General features: G+C 41.7%; 4 protein-coding genes across 7 annotated transcripts; 1 reads left to right on the forward strand and 3 right to left on the reverse strand.

Moving 5' to 3' along the window:
• Positions 1-48: 48 nt before the first annotated feature.
• LOC112466513 (inner centromere protein A-like) lies at positions 49-3,859 on the reverse strand. Of its 2 annotated transcripts, none has more exons than XM_025034632.1 (7): positions 3,153-3,859; positions 1,976-3,040; positions 1,695-1,871; positions 1,432-1,619; positions 969-1,362; positions 759-885; positions 49-669 (listed from the first exon to the last, which is right to left on the reverse strand). In XM_025034632.1, the coding sequence occupies exons 1-7, from the start codon at positions 3,555-3,557 to the stop codon at positions 455-457; spliced, it is 2,571 nt and encodes an 856-aa protein (XP_024890400.1). In that variant the 5' UTR covers positions 3,558-3,859; the 3' UTR covers positions 49-454. The 2 variants fall into 2 exon arrangements, with proteins under 2 accessions (XP_024890400.1, XP_024890399.1); XM_025034631.1 differs by having other exon boundaries at positions 1,961-3,040.
• Positions 3,860-5,393: 1,534 nt separating this feature from the next.
• Positions 5,394-9,760, reverse strand: LOC112466530 (cGMP-dependent 3',5'-cyclic phosphodiesterase-like). 2 transcript variants are annotated; one of them, XM_025034652.1, is made up of 12 exons: positions 9,214-9,760; positions 8,804-8,920; positions 8,156-8,403; positions 7,966-8,075; positions 7,589-7,728; positions 7,315-7,501; positions 7,037-7,239; positions 6,784-6,962; positions 6,449-6,713; positions 6,082-6,369; positions 5,853-5,998; positions 5,394-5,786 (listed from the first exon to the last, which is right to left on the reverse strand). In XM_025034652.1, exons 1-12 carry the CDS (start codon positions 9,301-9,303, stop codon positions 5,555-5,557), a joined length of 2,205 nt encoding a protein of 734 aa, XP_024890420.1. In that variant the 5' UTR covers positions 9,304-9,760; the 3' UTR covers positions 5,394-5,554. The 2 variants fall into 2 exon arrangements, with proteins under 2 accessions (XP_024890420.1, XP_024890421.1); XM_025034653.1 differs by having other exon boundaries at positions 7,037-7,218; positions 9,214-9,759.
• A 60-nt stretch (positions 9,761-9,820) lies between these two features.
• Positions 9,821-16,418, forward strand: LOC112466531 (centrosomal protein of 135 kDa-like). Of its 2 annotated transcripts, XM_025034654.1 has the most exons (15): positions 9,821-10,677; positions 10,906-11,206; positions 11,298-11,527; positions 11,729-11,924; positions 12,020-12,186; positions 12,260-12,455; positions 12,532-12,750; positions 12,891-13,018; positions 13,177-13,278; positions 13,347-13,601; positions 13,668-13,763; positions 14,021-14,250; positions 14,319-14,529; positions 14,622-14,737; positions 16,376-16,418. In XM_025034654.1, exons 1-15 carry the CDS (start codon positions 10,489-10,491, stop codon positions 16,401-16,403), a joined length of 2,664 nt encoding a protein of 887 aa, XP_024890422.1. In that variant the 5' UTR covers positions 9,821-10,488; the 3' UTR covers positions 16,404-16,418. The 2 variants fall into 2 exon arrangements, with proteins under 2 accessions (XP_024890422.1, XP_024890423.1); XM_025034655.1 differs by lacking the exon at positions 12,532-12,750.
• LOC112466532 lies at positions 14,748-18,479 on the reverse strand. The gene is made up of 5 exons (XM_025034656.1): positions 17,786-18,479; positions 17,160-17,334; positions 16,831-17,024; positions 16,414-16,757; positions 14,748-15,837 (listed from the first exon to the last, which is right to left on the reverse strand). The coding sequence occupies exons 1-5, from the start codon at positions 17,983-17,985 to the stop codon at positions 15,116-15,118; spliced, it is 1,635 nt and encodes a 544-aa protein (XP_024890424.1). The 5' UTR covers positions 17,986-18,479; the 3' UTR covers positions 14,748-15,115.
• Positions 18,480-20,074: the final 1,595 nt, after the last annotated feature.

Here is a 20,074-nt window from a genome sequence, read left to right on the forward strand (position 1 = left end):
ATAACAATTATTTTTCGATCTAATTATTCACTAACTAAATCGATCATCTAATTACGTACAGGCTTTAATCTCTCTTCAGCGAATACAATAATGATGATATATAAATAAGTAATTAAGCATTTACTACGTTTACGCGAGCGTTACTTCTGTAGTAACTTACGATAATTCACTTGTTTACGCGGAGGAATTATCGTTAAGTTACTATAAAAGTAACGCTCGTGTAAACATAATAATCGTCAAGTTGTAATGATGCTACGTACATACATTATTGTCACTCGGTGAACATCAGGATATAACAATGAACAACGCGCCCTCGTGTACTTTTATTTCAAATTAAAACGATTTGTCTTAAATATTACGACATTTCATCATCGGCTAATAGCACATGCATACAATACTAAACTATAATGCCTCCGATCATGTTCATGCTCAAGTATTTTCTGTGATTTAAAATTTATGACAATTTTGGTTCAAGAAATTCGGTTTCCATCATGGAAATACGCGGCGGCGTTTTCCAGATTGCACTGGATGTACGCTTCAATCGACTTCTATCTATGCCATGGAACAATTCGGTCAAATCTGGCGTGCACTTACGAGTATTGAAGAACTTGTAAACTATTGCGTCAGGAATGTGTAGTTGCATCGCGAGTTGCGCTTTGCGAACATGTGCTGTAATTAAAAAATATATACATATATATCTTTCCTTGTTTTCTTATTTTAACGATAATTTAAAATATCATAAAAAAAAATGCACATACCCTGTGCCCAATGCGGTATCTCGTGTTTCGGTCTGCTTTCATCATCTGATTCATCATCGTCAGGTTCACTATCTAACACATAACTCACGGTAGCACCTTGATGCTTATTATTGGCTTGTTGCTTATGCTAAAAAAAAAATCAAATAAGCAATTCAGTTATACGAGCAAATAGAGTTCGAGTCATTTTCTTCGAGGTAAAAGACAACTCACTTTAGCTTGAGCCGCAAGTAACTGTTGATTTTTCTGCTGAGATCTTAATGCTTCGGCGGCGGCTTGTTGGGCCCTCGCTTCCGCTTCCCTACGTTTCTCGGCTTCTTGCTCCCGGCGTCTTTGCTCGGCGAGCGAACGTTCCGCCTCTTCTTGTTCCTGCAACCTCTGCAATTTCTGTTGCTCCTCCAGTTTGCGGCGCTCTTCCTTCTCCTGGGCTCGTTGCAATTGGGCGAGACGCTTCCTCTCCATCTCCTCGCGTTGCTTTTCTTGCATCGCAAGGGCTAATTTCGCCTTCTCCTCTCTTTCTCTCTCGGCTCTCTGCCGTTTCTCCAATTCCTGCTTCTCCTTAGCTTCTCTCGCTAATTTGTTCTTGAGCTCCTTCTCTTGTCGCTTCCTACGTACAAAGCACATATACGAGATATCGTTCCGACAATTGTTCATCTTTTACGTTAAGAAAATGTACCTTCTCTTCTCCTCCGTCAGCAATCTCAAGGCTTCCTCTCTCTTTTTTCTCGCGTCCTCCTCAGGCCGCTTCTTTTCGTCTAATTGGTTCTCCGCCGAATTGGTTTTAGTGGTACTTTTTGGGGGTGGAATCAAAGACTCCATATTAGTAATGATGTTCGCACGCGAGGCGGTTAAAGTTTTTGAATACTGAAATTAAAATACACGTAATTAGATATGTCGCGGTGCAATTTAAAAAGAAACAAAATTCTGCATTGATCTCACATTCGAAAGATTCTGCGTGTTTAAAGGGGTGTGAAGACGATTCACAGACAATGTAGGCTGCATCAACTTTAGCTTGCTTAAAGGTGTCGTTTTTAACTGCTGTGTTTGCTTCACGTTTATTTTATCAGTTTGAATCTGAAGCAATTTATTAATACGTTCTGGCAGTTGTTCCTTGTTCTGAAAAAGCAAAATCGGTTCATTAGTCAATGAAATCCAGCATTAAAAGAAAGTCGAAAGGATTAAAATAATTGTAAAATATAACTAACCACAGATTCTTTTACCTCTTTTAACTCTTCGTTTTTCTTTTGTTTCGCTAACGAGATCCTCTTAGCTTTCGCGACCGACTTACGAGCTAATTTTTGCGCAACGCTCTTCTCATTCGTTTCTGTCTCCATTTCCGCGGTGGCCATTGCACGAGTTTTCGTCCTGGTTATTCTGGTTGGAGCGTCTACGTCGACCTTCGATCTCGGGCTATACATAACCGCCTGCTCGAACGCTTCGACTCGCTTCTTCACAGATTCCTTTGCGTAAGGACTAAATAAGGCGTTCGACTTGTACGCGGTTTTACTTTCTTGCGCGGCCATGGGCGCAACTGCGTCCTTGACGCGCGTCTTCACCGGCGTATTAGGGATCTCGTCGTCGCTGGACGTCGATGACGTGCCTTTGACTTGTTTCTTATTAACCTTCTTCCTACCAAGTTGCTTTCTCGGCTTTTTTGTTTCAGGCGACGATTCATCGTCTGTAATCAATTCATCACAGTCATTGTATTGTGCGGGTGCTTTGTACGATTGCGCAACGTCTTGCGATGTTTTCTTAGAACTTTCCTTTTCCTTCGACTTCTTGCTGTTTCCAGCTGCTTTCTGGATCACCACTGTCTCGTTTAAATTTGGCTGTTGTGGTAAACGCTCCAATACCACTGTGGCGTTTAACTGTGGCAAGAGACTGTGCTTTAAAGTTGAATTCATCACTGGAACAGGCTTTCCAATCGCATCCTCGTACATGGACGGTTCATCGACATCATCTGCATTGGGTGCAGCAATTGTGTCATCGACATTATTCACTTCCCTGTTCTGAGAACTCTTGAAGCTCGCCGTATTGGAGCTTGCCCTACTAGAGCGTCGTAGAACTGGCGATTCAAAATTATCATCCTCCTTGGTATTCTTACCCATAGCTTCTTCAACAGGTTCCGTAGATTCCACAGGTTGAGCAATCTGTTTGGATTGCTTCCTCGTCACTCTTCTCGTTTGACTTTCCTCTATTCTGCTATACTTGAAAATCCTATCGTTATCTTCATCGGAACTGCTTGCTGCTGACTTTTTCCTTTTAATCTGACTGTCTCTCTTCATCTAAAATTAATAAAATTGTACATTATACAATGCTATACGTCATAACAACAAATGTAAAATCCTACAACTTGCAAATCAACATATTACAACATAGAAAACCATCGTTACTTACTTTCTTTACAGAATTACTCAGGATGAGGCTTTGCTTCTTGATGTTATCCGCTGCTCTCTTGGATGCTCCTCTCTTAGCTCTACCCCCTACGACCTCATTCTCCTTTCGTTCCTCCTCATTGACAGACTGCACGGAGCTCGCTGGCGAAAGATGTTCCTGCTGAAACACCTCGTCCTCCGGTATGGTCTCGATACGCTGGACCAGTCTTTTCCGATTCTTCGGCGTCTTCGGGACGAGCGGCCCAGACGACGGCTGTGACAATTGCGCGGCGAGCTCCTGCACGTAGGACAGACTGTCCTCCAGATTCTCCCTGAGACGGTTCGACAGTTCCACGCGACGATTGTGGATGACCATCAGATCATTGATAACGGTCTCGCGGATCTCGGACTTCGATCGGGCGTTCATGGTGCCGGGGGCGTAAATTCGTGACGATTCCTGTATGTACGTCCGCGTGTGTTACCGCGGTATAGGCACGCGCGTGTCAAAATTCAACACCTATATCCCGGACGACGCGAATACAGACGAGACATTACGGCACGGCGGCGTGCTCGCGGGAACGGCGATGATAATAATAATAATATTCAAGCAGCACACCGAGATCAGCCGATTCGGGCGGGCTACGGACCGAGTGGCACCGAGCGCCGGTTTCTTCTTGTTGGCGGGCACATGGAGACGAATCAGAATCCTCAGCCGCCCGGAGGCTAACGACTTTTCCGTTTGATTTGAATCGAGACCCCTGGCGACATCTGTACCCGCCATCAACCTCCCCGCGGCCGCGTTCGTGAACGCATCGTTGTCGCGACTTATGAGGTTCCTCAGAAAGTTAACATAAAGTGCAGCACCATATCAAAATTGGTAGTATTTCGCGCGAGTTTCAAACACCACGTATAATATAGCGTTTTTTCTTGGCTGCACTATCGCCTACTAGTGCAACACTAGTGCAACACTAGTGCAACGCTATTGGGTAGTGCAGGGCAGTGCAGGGCGGTAGTGCAACCAAGAAAAAACGCTAATAGTCTAATATACTTAATATATTATGTCCAATATACTTTTTACCCGGCGAACTAAATTGTAACAAAGTTATTTCAATTAATGAATGCGAACAAACATTATCGATTGACATACAGTCATAATATTTTTATTATAATACTGATTTTTCTTCCCATATGTCAACAATTGGTGTTTGAAACTCGCGCGGAATACTACGAATTTTGATATGGTGCTGCACTCTATGCTATACCTTTCACTGAGGAACCTCATTTCCAGGGCTGCGTTCGGAAACGTCACCCGGGTACACACGGGTATACTCTTTTCTCCTTCTATCTCGCTGAGATAGAAAGAGAAAGGAGTATACTCGTTTGCACTTAGGGTAGCGATCATGTAACTTTTTCCCTAGAGCGGAAACGTGAAAAGTGAAAAATTTCATGTAACTATTTCTTTCTATTGGTATTGAATAGAAAGAGATAAACTTTTCACTTTTCACGTTCCGTCCTAGGGGAAAAGATACATGATCGATCCCCAGGTGACGTTTTCGAACGCAGCTCAGGGAGCGTGGATGGAAGAGTAACTAGAAAAAAGTTACTAGATTTAAATCTCGCGTAACAAAGGAACGTGCGTACCGGCTAAAGATAAAAATACAAATTCGCGAAGAAAAGGCAATAAAGAAAATTTGACAATCTTTTTATTTTGTTACATCCTTTTATAAATGTTAATTCTTTTTTTTCTCTTATTTACATTTCTAGTGTGTGTAAACAGCACCTTTTAATTTATATCACATTTAAATTGTTGTCGTCAATAACATAGGTATCCATTCAGAAACACATAAAAATTGAGAACAAATATTAACAAATTGAAATCATATAAATACATATTATAAATATATATTTATAAATATATACGTACATATATCGTTTGATATAATTTGTAAACACATGTATCCACTGACATGAACAAATTTTTTTGCATATCCATATCAAACTATGGAATGCCCTTTTTAAATTTATCACAATTATCAGTTATATAATGTGCAGCAAATTATTTGAATTGGCAGTGCACAATACACGTTATGATAATCACTTGGTCCTACCCTGCATTATTTAAATGCGAATTATCTACATCTATTCTCTCGTTAAATGTAAACAAGCTCATTGCTTTTAAAATCACATTTTGATTTTCGATTGCTTAAAATTTAAATATATCCTCAGAAAAGTAGATCAATCTGTGAAATCGCAATTTGTTTCCTTTTTTTTTTTAACAGTAAAGTGCAGTTGCAAAAAATTTATCACATTATTACGAATGGAACAATTCTCGATATTATTTTACATCGGAAATCCGGACGTGCAAATTCCAAAATTGAACCGTCGTTAAACTCTGCCTTTTCTTAAACTCGTTTGTCTTACGAATTACTGTCCGCTTCCTGTAGCCTCACTAGGATTTTCCGCAGAACATTGACCTCTTTGAGCAAATATCTTAAGCACCTCGACTTCAAAGTTCGGATCAAGCAAAATATCTATTCCCTTTGTTCCATTCGTCGAATACTTTTGAAATACGGTCTTGGCTACTTCCCATAATGAGCAATTGTGTTGCAGCGTACGGACCAGGGGCAGCGCCGATGGGAACAATAACGACAAGTTACTAGAAAATAAATGTAAAATGAAAACAAGGTCTATATCATCCAAATAAATTATCGAATGTACTCACGTAAAGACGGGAATAACTAAATTAGTAATGAATTGTATTTGGAGATCAGGAATCGACGCACGTTCCCTGTCCATCATTTCGACCGGCGCGTTGCCCATGCTTTTCTCGAGATCTCCTTGCGAGAAGAATTCGTCAAATATTTGCTCCTAATACGGAAAATTAAAATTTATTTATGGCCATCATTGGACTTGTATAATAAATCGGACATTTAAAGTTAAGCGAATTTTACCGCCGTTTTCTTCGAGATTTTCCAATCTTTGGTCTGATCGCTAAGATCGCAGCAAGTCATAAGCATCTCGAATAACAGCTTTTGCTGTTTCGAATCATTTTTGTTATATCCACCGCGAATCATTTCTTCTTGGTTCCTTATGCTACGAAAGTGAGAGGCTAGATCAGTCGCGAGTATATTGCTCCTCAGCAAATCCAAAGCTTCGCTGTACTCGTTGCTGTCCAAACTCTCAAATATATTGCAGCCTTCGGTGTTTAAAATGCACATTGTTTGTGCAAGATGATGTCTCTATGAAACAAGGAGTAATAGATCTGTTCAGTTGGAGAACGAAAATTCTTTAAAAAACTGTCGACATTCCGTGTCTTACCTCCATAACAGATCCCTCTGAACTGTAAAGACTCGCTAATACGGTGCCGCACTCGGTTTGAAATGAATTATTAGTTCCTCTATGGTCTATATCGTGACATAAACACGACACAAGAAACACCAGGGCCTGTAAGGGGGTCATGTAATTTTCCTCAATAAGTTGCAGATTCTTTATCAACAGATATGCAAAGTGCGCCACGGAGAATGCATGTGTCCAATTGTGATAAGGTGCGTCTCTGTAGCCTTTCTTGACATACAGTATAAATCTGAAAATTATGTTACGTTACAAAATAAAATTTATTGAATCATACATCACTTCGTATTTCGCATCAGTACCTTGTAAGGGTCGGCATTTTAATTTGGTTTAAGAAATTCAAGTCTGTAAACATTTTAATAGTGTAGCAAGGTATATGTTTGTAAGGTACGTTCCTCGGACTGAAGTGAAATTTGTTGAAATCTTTAATATTGTGGTCGTCCCCGCAATTCAACAACGCTTGCACAGCAGATTCCTCCACCTACAAAGAGAAATCCCTCTACGTAATCCATTAATCGATTATAAAATATATCGTTTGTCCGACAAATGTCTTACCTTCATGTGATACATCATTATCTCGTTGCTGAGCTTATTTCGAGCTTGAGCATCCTGCATTTTTTTATAAACGATACTATGCATTATCGATATACCGCAATAGATACTGAACGCCGTCGCGATTTGTTCGTCAAAGGCATCGAAATACAAACCGTTTATTTTATTGCACAATTGAGCCACTCCTAAAACATAACTCTTTACATCTTCAGGTTTTTATTACAATTTATTTTAATTGCAACATTCTCGCAGGACGTTTAACCCAGTATGTTCTAATTTACCAACAATCCCTTTCTCGTCCCGTATTGGAAAGCACAAAATATTTCTAGTCCTAAATCCCGTCGCCTCGTCTATCCCGCGATAAAAAAGGGGATGATTGTAAGCGTCTCGAATATTGAGTAATTTACCGGTGGTCGCAACATGACCGGCTATACCCTGTCCAATAGGTATTCTCATCTCGCTTATAGCCTAGGAACGTTAAAAAACAAAAACGTCGAGTTAAATTACAAAACATTGATCCATTTGCATGTGAAATTAACTGCGCAAGTTACCTACTTCTCCCGTGGAAATGCCATCGAACACTTTTGCAACCAAATCTTGTTGATCAGGATCCAAAAGGAATAAAGAGCATCTCTCTGCGTTCGTCAAATTTCTGACCTCCGCCATAATCTCGCGCAGAAGATCAGAAAAGTCTCCTAGATTTGGATTGGAAGATAAATAAAAGATGGTATAGAGATTAAATATCTTGGAGTATAAGGGCTCAGACACAATGACAAAAATAAGAAATAAGATAAAGGAGTAAGGAATAAGGGAATGTCGCATCTCACTTCAGTACACGTACATTAAAGTGAGAGAGAAGTGAGAGAGAAAGTGAGTACATTGTGTCTGAGCCCTAATATATCGGATATATTGTACTTGGAGCTGATTCATACCCAAATACGTGAAGAGCTTCCTGGAAACGGCTAGTAATTTTTGACACTGTTGTTTCACGCGAATTTCCTCGTAGCAACGCAACGAACTGAGCAAGTATCCAAGACAAAACCTGCGATATTTTTTTTCATTCAATATAAATTACGTTCCATTGGCAATCGCACAGTACATAACAATTGCATTATACGATACCTAAAGCATTCTTGAACTAACTCTGTACAAGCGTGTCGAGCTTCATCCCCATCCACGTAATCTACCAGGCACACGAGCAAAGCCGTATAATGCTTGAAAGGATGCTGTATCGGGATTGTTAAGAGGGATTGCGCCGTCGCGTCGGTTATCCTATTAATGTGTCTCAATAATTCTCCATCGAGTTGCGCAACGTTCAGAGCTAATGAGGTTTTGTTTATCACAGCCTCGTACAAAACACTGTTTGGTATCTGCAAAACAAATTTAATTCTGTTCTTCGTAACTCACAGAAAATATATCGGGCGAAAATTGTTGCTACCACATTCGTTTTTCAAATCAATAAATTAGGGATATTAATCGGGAAATGTGTGTGCCAAGCTAGGAATATAAATTTAAATGGATGACAATTATCCTATTGGGTTGATCAATAAAAAATCTGACCTATAATCTTATCGCAAACAAAGTGTGATATGTAACAAATATCTAAATATATCTAACAAAGTGCTGTAAACAAAACTGGAGAAGATGATTATTTTGTCATTTTGGATAGCCCTTGCACTCAATTAAAATTATCGTGCCGTCTAACATTTTCCTCTCTCTCATCCTTAAATTTTATTCTATACAGGAAATCGTCGCGACGGAGACACTTACGAGAAATCTCAATTCTCTATCCAGAATTTCGTCGCCTATCACATGGACAACCATTTCCTCAGTTTCTACCTGTACCGATATGAGAAAGACTAGCCTCGAGTTCGTCACGTCCTGCACCTGTAGAATAAAAAACGAGACTGAAAAAGGAGGCGACGAAAGAAATTGGGAGGAAAATGACATTAACGAATTCGGCTACTACAAAAAAAAAGAAAAAAAAAGAAGAAATGACCGAGCCAGCCGGTGTTCTGTCATCCGACCTAGCAGACGACCGCGATCGCTCGTGGTGGCGTCGCGCCACCATTGGTCGACCGGCGCGAGGTCCCGGTGGCGGGTGTCACGATCCTCGCAAGCCCCGGGCATCCGGTGCGGCCGCGATTTCGTACAGAAAGTTCGTACGTTTTCGTACGTACATATTTGTTGAGCCGCCGCTGCACCTCCGTGTACGGCAGGTCGCACAGCTGCTCGATCAGCGCGAGGATCCTCGTCGGGTTCGTGCCCATCACGGCCGATCGCGAATCGGGTGGTCTTCCTCTGCACCCACCGAGACTCCCGCGCGAATCATTTCAGGATGGGACGCGCGGCGCGACGGGAACAACGTCGGCGACATCGATCGTCCCGTCGCAACCCTTCGCGTGGGCCGACATCGGAGTGGACACCGTTGGAAAAACCGAGAGTTGAAACTGCGCGCAGGCGGTTGGTTTGGTCCCGCGTGAGTCCCGTCTCCCGTCGCGCGATTAACCGCAACCGATCGTGGCCAGGGGTTGACCGGGTTGACGACGAGGGAAAGCGCGGTCGATGACGAACTCAGGAGCGACAGGAGCACCGCGTCAAACGGCGTCAACACTGACAGGCGGCAATCGCGCGCGACTCCGACTGCATCGCGTCGCGTGTCGACAATGTTTTTTTTTTTTCTTCTTTTGTTATAAATATAATTCCGGGTACGTTCGGAAGTTGCTTTCCGATCGGCAGAATGAAGCGGGGTGAAGAAAGGGGATTGATTGTACATATACCTGGAAAATTAACACAAGTGAACAGATTCACTAGATTTCGACAAATGAAATTGTAGATAATCTAGTGCCTATAACCTCACTTTTGTGTTGATTGATCCCCGAGCCTGTGATTGGCCGAGTTCTTTTACGCCATACGCTGCTCCATGGACTCCATCCTTATGAATCGATTTTAGATTGGCAATACTTTTAAACTCCGTTTTAAACAGTTTGCATCGGGAAACGATCGTTTTTGACAAGATGAATAATTGCAGCTGCGAGAAAAAACGTCTCTCCTAGGCGTTTCTGGCGAAATAACCGCGTATTAACAGCGTATCACGGACAATAAAGATTTTGTATTATTAAGATTATTCGGTGATGCTCGGTAAAAGGGAAAGCAACGATTGCCGCGTGATCACGAGTCGCGAGGATCGAACGATCGTCACTGATTCAGGGAATAGTTGATGTTTGTGTTAGTCGTATATACAATTGTGATGTCACATAACACGGTTTTTCTTCGTTCCGTAATAATATAAACAATGCGGTAGTCATAATGTATTTATCCAATTGCAACAACAATGACGTGAGGTTACGTTATTTCGTCATCTTATAAGTTGGTGATCTCCAAGCTCTTTTGTAATAATCAATTGTACAAATTGTACCGTCGACCGTATTGTCGATTGTATACATCTCGCGAGGATGAGCAGGGACGTGGAATATAATGTCGCTACTAGATACCGAACGGTCAGGAAGCACCTGGACAACCTGGGATACAAGCAGGCGCTGTCCTTGGACGCTCTACCTCTGATAGAGGCCTTGCTGGCCGATCTCGTACAAACCACGGACAGTCTCGAGCACTTCAAAGCCGTTGCTCGGGAGAACGTCGAGGTACGCCCCGTTCGCCGATTGCGTGTTCGCGAGAACGTTCAGTCTTCTCTGAATTTGCAGAGAGAAAACATTTGAACGCGGTCTCATTTGTCTAATTTCAAGTAAAAGCTAACAGTAGGAGACACCGGAGACACGATCTTGCGTGTCGTAACGTCACTGACGAGAATAATGCGATTTTAATCGAGTATTTTTGACGTATATGGATCTAATTTGACGTATCATCGACAGGCATGCAGCCAGTTGCAATTGACAGTTGACCCGTACAAATGTGATAATGCGCGATTGGTGCGAGAGTGCAACCAGCTTCACTCGGATCTGATAGAAACTAAGGAAGCGCATCAGAAGCAGGTCAAGGATCTCAAGAGGCAGATATACAAGTTGGAATGTGAGTGCAACGATCTGCAATTGGCATCCTCGCGTAATATATATAAGATAAAGGAGCTGGAGGCAGAGTCAGCCGCCAAGTCTAAGAAGATATTGGAGCTCCAGGGCAAGTGCCTAAAGCCAACTGTCATTAATGTTGGTTTTGGTGAGTTGTTTTGTTGTTCTGTTGCGAGTGTCGACAAGGCATCTGACGTTATCATTAATTTTTAACACAGTATATATGCACTTTTTTACAGCTGCTAAGAAGCGTCCCAGCTTTCCTCTTCGAAGACCAGTCTTGGAAGCTGAGCCGATGCCAAAGGCAAGAAGCAGCGGTTCACTGCCCAAATTAAGTAGCGTGGATCCTAAGATAATAGATGTAATAAGCATGGCGGATCACAAAATGAATTGCTTGAGTCAGGAGGTAACAAAATTGCGAGCGGACCTTTTATTGCAAACTGATACCATAGAGACCCTTGAGAAACAGGTATACTAAGCATCAATATTTATGCACGCATTTCTCGATTGTCTCTTGAACGTTCTCCAAGAAGAAACGTAAATATTGTGCATGCTAAAAATCTGTTCTGCATGCTAAGAGTTATTGACGCATAGTAACAATATTTTTAAGAATATAAATATGTATAATTGTTTATTAGCACGTTATTGTAAAACAAACAATCTTTTACAGCTGACCACAAAGGAGAGAGAAATAATTCGACTGAGAAAAATGCTGGAGGATGGTCACTCCTACGTTCCAGTTGGCAGGGACTGCACTTGCAGGAAAATGGAAAAGAAAGCTGGTGTTACCTACGGTGACGGTACGGAGATTAATGAAGTGAGGATTCTCCAACAGGCCAAATTGGAACTGGAACAGCAACTAAAAGGCAAGGAATTGAGAGAGAGATTCTTTATTTTCAACATAATTATTTCGTACGAAAACATCTAATTTACGTACTCCATTTTTTTTTTAATGACGCAGAATCTCTAAATAAGCAACACGATGCCATGTCTCAGGCAATGAAACTAGCAGCACGAAATGAGGAACTGGAGAAAGAATTAAGAGATATAGATCACGTTGCGTTAGCTGTAGAAGCCGACTGCAATTCTACGGTTAAAGAGAATAACAGAAGAGTTTGTAGGCTCCAGGTAACCACGGCGATTGCATTAATGTATGTTTTTCAGATATTTTCTTTGTTTTCATACTTTTATGCTTGTTTAGGGAAAGTTGGAGGATGTCATGATGCAGGTACATGTCTTAGAGCGCGAGTTAACCGTAGAACGTAGAGAGGTACAAGAGTTGAGAGCAGATCTAGAAGCATGTAGGCTCGAAAAACGTAATGTTCAACGTACTCTAGAATCTACATTGGACGAAAAGAAACAGATGTCTGACAGGATCAACCAACTAACGGTCATTGGTACGTTCAACTTTAATATCTTTTAACTAGTCTGGGCTACTTAGATCGAAGATGAAAGTTGAAAATAATATTGCAGAAAAAAGTTTAAATAATGAAATGAAAAGACTGAGTCAAGAAAACGAGTTCCAAAGACAAGATATTGATCAGTTGCAATTTACTAATAAAATATTAGAAGAATATATACATAAAAAGAATATTGAGCTAAGTAACGAAGGGAATGATCAGATGCGAGCAAAAGAAAAGGGGGAAAAGAATGATCAGAATAATGGGATGAAAATGTCGAAGAAAAAAAATGGTATTAATATTAATAGTAAATCAATTTTTAAATGTACAGCCCAGAAAAATGTCGAATACAAATTTCGATGGAGCATTTATTTCTAAGAAAAAATTATCTAATAAGAAATATACTGAGAATCTTTTTTTTATCCTTTTTAGCACATAAAAATAACAACAGTGAGAAATGTGATATGGATTATCAGACAGCGGCTAGAGAAATTATAATAGATACAAATAACTTTGATGTGCAAAAACGGATTGACGAAGCAAATTTGAAAATTGCATCTGTAAGTCGAAAAAGTTAACTTAATATTTATCAATTGATTTGGCCTAGTAGACAGCGCACTGGTCTATTGACTACTCTCGGTGGTTTGCCATTGCCTTCCGAGAGGAGAACGAGCGAATAAAATTTTTTCGAAAATATATTTATCATTATATTTTGCAGCTACAACACACAATTCAGCGATTGGAAATGGAACGAGATCACTATAGGAAAGAATATATTAATTGTCGGGACGAGCAGCGCAGAACATTTGACAAAGATAACGTAAATATCAAATGCGGAAAGATACGCGTACAAAGGGTTATAATTTTATTGCTTGTAACAAATTGTAGGCTGATTTGTGGGCACAAGTTTGTGAATTAAAACGTGAGTTAATTGATAAGGAACAAGTTTTGAGCAAAATGCATCAGGAGAAGGAAGAACTGTGTCATGAAAAGGAGGATCTAGAAGCACGCTTGCAAACTTACAAGGGTCAACAGAGACAGATGTGTATTCCGTGCAGATCGTGCAGCTTGTGCAAACCCGTCCGTATTTGTTCCTGTGCTTCTGGCTCGCCAATATCTACTGGAGACATCAGCGCAACGAAGGTATTTAACGAATTGCAAATAAAACATAGATATATTTTATTCTTATTTCAATCTCAATTTACGCAGGCAATGCTCGAACGTCTGGAACGAGAGCGGGATACGGCCAGAGCGGATGTTGAGCGACTGATAGAGGAACGCGATGCATTACGGGAGAGACTCAAGGTAAAGAGCAGAGATCGTATAAGTTAAACTTTACATTATCCTTATTTCTTGATTTTCCCTAATGTATATTTTAAATCTTAATATACTGAGTTAACAATACGAGTTTAACATTCACGGTATTTCATTAATTATATGTGTTTGACTATAAGTGTTTAACTGTAAGTGATTAGCATAATACTGACATATTAATTTTTGCTAACTCTGTGTGGGTATGGCAATGTGTTGTAAATGCATGGCTGGATGATACCGGGACGTAGATGATGTCGGATACGCACGTGTGCGAACAACTTCGTCTTAAGGAAAGTTTAGTCGAGGCGGAAAATCGCTTGAAACATATGGAAAAAGAACGGCAAGATCTGTTGGTCACTCAGGGCACGAGAAGAGCGGCGTTAAACGGTCTCGAGGATCAGTTAGGCGACGTGCAAGAAGAACTGCGCCGTACAAAGCAGGAATTGATGGCACAACGGACGCAATATTTCCAACTACGGTAATATATTGAATTTTATTTGTAGAGGGTGCATGTGTAATCTTAATCTCCCAAACTTTCTATCCCAGGACGTTACAAGATCAAACGGATCAAGCACTTGGAGACGCGCAGGGTCAACTATCGCGGGCAGAATCGGATTTGAACAAGGCTATGGATCGTAACAGAAGTATGGAGCAGCAACAGGTGCAGTTGAACGATCAAATCAAGGAGTTGAAGCAAGAAATAAATACATTGCGTTCGAGCATGACGCTCTTGGACCAAGAGAAAGATCGGCTATTGGTAAATGCAATATTTTAGCGAATTACTATTGTAGCGTATTACTATTTCGAATAATAGTTCACAAAATTGATTATATTTTATTATTTTGGTAGATGGCATTGGACGAAAAGACAGAGAAGATCGCCGCGTTGGAACGAGAACTGATGCACAAGGATCAACAGACAGAGGGAGTGCAACAACAAATCCGCGATTTACAGCATAAAAATGAGTAAGTACATCTGCGTTTATTTACAACTTTTTTAAGCTTTCTAGAAAAATTGGCACATGTCTCTCATATCTCTTATAAGAAACTTTAGACTTTTTTGTAAGTCATATAAACGATATTTACAATACTTGAGATATTAGATATTACGTATTAAGAACACAATAAATAAAGCTTTGCTTAGATGTGAGATAAAACTAAAAATAATTCGTATAACATTATATACAAAGTTAAATCAATCATCATTCTTTCAACCGAAGAGTTCGTTGCATCACGCACTAAGGTAAAAAAAAAAAAACAAATGTAATTCGACGAAGCTTATAAATTATAAATGCCGCGCAGCGCCGCGATCACTGCGCAGCAATCTATGAGCTATTGAGCCATTCAGATCACTATTGATTTGATATTATCGTTGAGAAATTTTGCCAGACTCACTACGGGTGGCTGGCAATTGTTCGGCGAGATCAGATTATTGCTGTCCAGCTCATCCAGAGCCTCACCAGAGCTCTGGACGATCTTCTTGTAACCAGGTCGGCACTCGCACCTGGCTCTCGGTCGCGATTCTCCCCCATGTCGCCACAACCGACTGTTTCTCGGTGTCCTCTGGGCGACCAGCCATTCTCCCGCGGTACACGGGCCCTGCGTGTATAACTTGTAACAGGTTTTTTTGATCCTGACCATGCCTGGCGTGCTCTCGCAGTCGTCGCTCTCATTCGTCAGGCACTTGCCGGCATCCCTCATGCTGTTGGTACATCCGCACACGCCGTTGTAACTGATCCCGTCGAGGGACGGTCTCACGTTGTAATCGTACAACACTATTTGCCCATTCGGACACGGTCCCCGCGTACCGACCTTGTAGCAGGTCTTCTCCTGAGGAAAGTACAGTCTACCACGTTTGCATGGCACGGGAATGCAGGTCGATGAGTTCATCAGCATATAGCCGCTCTCGCAGGGTCCCCTCGTGTGCAGTCGATAGCAGAATCCGTCTTTGTACAGCACATGGCCTGATTTGCAAACGCATCTGGCTCGCGCGACGTCCTCCTGCGATGATCGAGCGTCCATTGTCACCACAAAGTGATGTCCTTGCGGACATGGATCGACGCCGCCTATAATAATTCGCGCGTATTAGAAATTTAGAAATATTTTACTAAGGACGAAGATTCAATATTAAATTGAAGAAATTAGTCATTAGGTACATGCTAGTCAAGTGTGTAATAATGCAATAAGAAGAAATAGCGGAATCTTTATCTTTATTTCAAATCGTCTTCAACCTAATATTAATTACAAATCTTTTATAAAATTGATTTGTGAAATAATTTCAAAGTAAGAAAGTTATGTTAAAGCAGAAGATATTCAGAAAAAAAGTTTTACTGAAGAATAAAAATTAAGCTAGGCAAAGATCTAAAAATAATAATCATGTTGGACCATTTAAATAATTATATTGGACGCTTAAGCTGGCTGCTAGAATATTAAAACTTTTTGCAGCATCATGTTGAGCGTCCTACATAATTATTCTGATAGTCCAACATAATTATTTTTAGACCTGTGTCTGGCGTAATTTTTGTATACTTAAAAGCTTTCTCTCTGTGTAGTGTTCCTCGTTTTCATTGCTTTAAATCTCATTATTACAACTTTATATTTTAGATACAGGTTGTATTATACGATTACGTGAAATATCTCACCTAACTGATAGCACATCCCGCTCGGTTCGTGATAGTGAGGTAATTGAGGATGGCAGCCGCACGTTCCACCCGGCAGAAACAATTCTCCCGGCTCCGAGCAGGGACCCTTGGTATAGTGTTCGTGGCAACCACCGCCGTTTTCCAGCCAATGGTACCTGCCCAGTTCACCGCTCGTCGAGCACGAACAGGTCGCTAGACCGTCTTCGCCTATGATAAGAAGCTCGCCACGTGGACACGGGCCTTTGCTGAGCTTCGGGTAGCACTTGCCGTCCTTGGGCCAGTAGATTTCGCCTTGCTCGTTGCAGGTTTCGGGATCGCGACAGACTCCCCATCGTGGCTTCGTGCTGAAAAAAATCTGTTATGAGCACGGGTATTTTCGGTCGCAAGCGAAATTAAGGGAAGAGCGTTTTTCATTACCCTGGTTTATCCGACGCCTCGGACACGGGTGCGAAGAATTGACCCTTGGAGCAGGACGCTCTCGTGAATATTGGATGGCACAATGCGTCCCTGGGCGATTGTGCGGTTCCCGGGGGACACCTACATTCCGCAATTGTTCCGCCGCTACCGGCCGCCGGGCCTAGTTCCATGGTTTCCGGACACGGAGCGCCGATCTGCCCAACATAAATGCGAATTCTCAGAGGTGAATGATTCAAACGATCCTTTTAAAGCAACCATGGTATGTCGTGGATCGGTTGCGCGTGAAAAGGTATAACTCTCGAGAGGGATGAAGGAAGATTAACACCTGCCTGAAATATTTTGTAGCATTTTCCGTCGGCCGGCCAGTACAACAGCTGCCAACCACGTGGTTGCGCGGCACAGGGGTTGCTCGAGGGATCGGCCCACGGCGGCGGCATTATCGCGGTCCTCGCGCTGACCGTTGACAGAAGGTAGACGATGCACCCTAAGAGAATCCGCATCGCGCTGAAAATTACCGAGATGACATTACTTACATGAGTCTGCAAATCGCGGATCTTTCCGCGACGAAGGAAGTTAACAGCCGCCAAGCACATGGCACAATAAGAAGAAACGGCGGAATCTCTCTATCTTTATTTCAAATCAGCACACAGTTAATTAATTTGGAAACCGTAAGACGGATTGTTGAAAGCGGACCGAGCGTGAGCGCGTATATCGTACCGCGAGCAGAGGTAGGACGATCGCGAAAGAAAAGAGGAAAATGTATGCTATGTACAAGTAATATTTACAAGAATGCAATTTATTCCGCGAGTTACGGAGAGGCGAGCGCGATTTTCCCGAAACGAAACACAGCGAGCGATAAAGACTCGACTCTAATTATTCGCGATGCGTCAAGATTCTTCTCGATAATTTGACGGTATCCCGAACACGGATAGAAAACGCAAACAGAAGATGTTACCTTTCATCTTCGACGCGGTCGAATGCAAAAGCAAATTTCACCGAGCTCGTGCCCGAGTCGCAAGTGGAGAGCGCTTCAACAGAATGTGGAAGTTCGAAACGGGAGTATCGCGATAGCGCGAAATGTCGATGCGTGTGTCGTCTCGCCGTGCGTGCGGGAAGGGGCAAAAGTGCGCGCGACAGCGAGGGCAAAATGACCATATACTTTCACTGTTTCACTATGGCAATGGCATTGTCCCTGGCAGGGCTCAGGATGACGCATCACGTGCGCGGAATAAGAATAATGCGCCACGTATAAATGCTTCCCGCGTCGCAGAAAGCAAAAGGTCTTTTCTCTTTTTTTTTCTTTTTTTCTCTCCCCGGTCTCGCTGACCGAGAATCACGCGCGAATATCCTGCGGTTTGAAGTATAACGAAGTACAACGAAACACAATTCTGTCTGATCAGAGCTGCAATCTATTCCACTTGTATTTAATCAAATTTATTTACGCCAATTTGAACGGCATTCCGAGGCCTCTGTTATCTTTGTGCAAGTCGCTGACTTGTTTACACGGTGAATTTAACGGCATATTACACGCGCTATTGACTATGGAAGAAACGCAGCATCTCTTATCTTTTTTTTTTCGTTCTTCAAAGTCGAGGAAGTAATTAAACAGCATGAGGTCTTTTCAACGTTTCAGTGCTGTCGCCTGATCGAGCTTTCTTCCGCGACTTTCCACGGCGGCCGCCGAAGCCGAGAGTTTTATTTCTTCGCCGCGGCGAAGTTTTGTTAATCACCTTTTATCACCCAGCACCTAGAATTTATCTCACGGTTGTCGTTCTAATTAACGCAACGATTCAACCGGCGTATGCCGAAATAATCCTCCTAGCGCGCTGTCGAGATGAACGCAATCCGGTGTGCGATGTCGTATCTTTAAAACTTTCCCGATAATTTGCACGACTTTTTACAAATCACATGTCGTTTGTAGAACGCAAAGTTTCGTGTCCTGGAAGCAAGATCGTGTGTTCCGCCTCTCGTAAATACGCGAATCAACGCCGCGCGGAAGGAGATATCTTTCCTTTTCCTATTCTCTAATTAACGCCGTTGAATCGCTTTAACGATCGAGCGTGAATAAATGGGCGAGATCGTTATCTATGCGTTACGCTCGCGCATCGTCCGTGAGATTCCTCTGCCTCTGATCGATGCCCGCAGGTGCGAACGCGCGCCGTTACACAATCGTCTAATTAGCGATCATTCAGTGGGAGCGAGTTACATCAGAACTTTCTCGTTTATAAGATTTCGTTCTCTGTAATAAGCGCAAAGAGCGCGAAGTAGCGAAACATTTAATCTAGTCGCGATAAGCGCGTAGCCTTTCCCTCGAGAAAACTAGTCTGCGTTGACACCCCGAACAGATATAGGATGCCGAAATTGAGATACGTGGCTGGAAATTAAAGGTATGAGCTCCCTCGATTATTTCAACGACTGCAATAATAATTAAATAAAACACCGGAGTGAAATTGAGATTGTTTTGCAGATTCGACGAAGTGGGAGGAAAATCGAGCTTTACATACTCACGAACGTAGATAGCTGATTCTCGTTTACGCAAAATACCGATCGGATTCTGAACGTGTGGGAAGCACACTTCTGTAAACAATTTGCGTTATGCAAGTAGTAATAATCACGACGAGATTTGATGCGAAATTCTTGGTACACAGGGTGCACGTGGCACCCCAGTATATTGTTCAATACGATTCTTCTCCGATAAGTTTCGATGAGAGAAGGCATGCCTGAGATTCACGAGTATCCCTCTCGATATCGAAAGCCGCTACCATTATGAATTCCTGTTATTCGATGTGTCCTTATTGCTGCCTGCCTCACGGCGATGACATTCCCTATAGGTAACTTATGTCAATAACTTATGCAACGCGGAGTATATATTGCATAACATTGTACTTTTTTTGATTACGCGTTCAGCTGTTAACGAAATTTCGTCGTACGTTGTGTGCCGCATGTGTGCGCGTGTCGGTCAATAATAATACTATAATAATAAGAATTCTACAATTCAATGAGAAATTTTTATTTTAAAGGAAACAATACATTTATAAGACAATTATTTATCTTTATGTTCCTTTTCTCTCATTACTAGATGAAATCTTTTTTTTATTCTCTTATATAATTGTCTACATTTTGCTTTTTTTTTTTTAATAAGCTCTTTCTGAATTCTAATTATGACTTGATAAAAGTTAGTTCTCTTCCGTAACTTTGATTATTCGATAAATATATGATTTTTTTAAATTGAGACATCATAGTC

The sequence above is a fragment of the Temnothorax curvispinosus genome, unplaced genomic scaffold (genome assembly GCF_003070985.1).
Source record: "Temnothorax curvispinosus isolate PA1 unplaced genomic scaffold, ASM307098v1 QBEX01016319.1, whole genome shotgun sequence".
NCBI lineage: Eukaryota > Metazoa > Arthropoda > Insecta > Hymenoptera > Formicidae > Temnothorax > Temnothorax curvispinosus.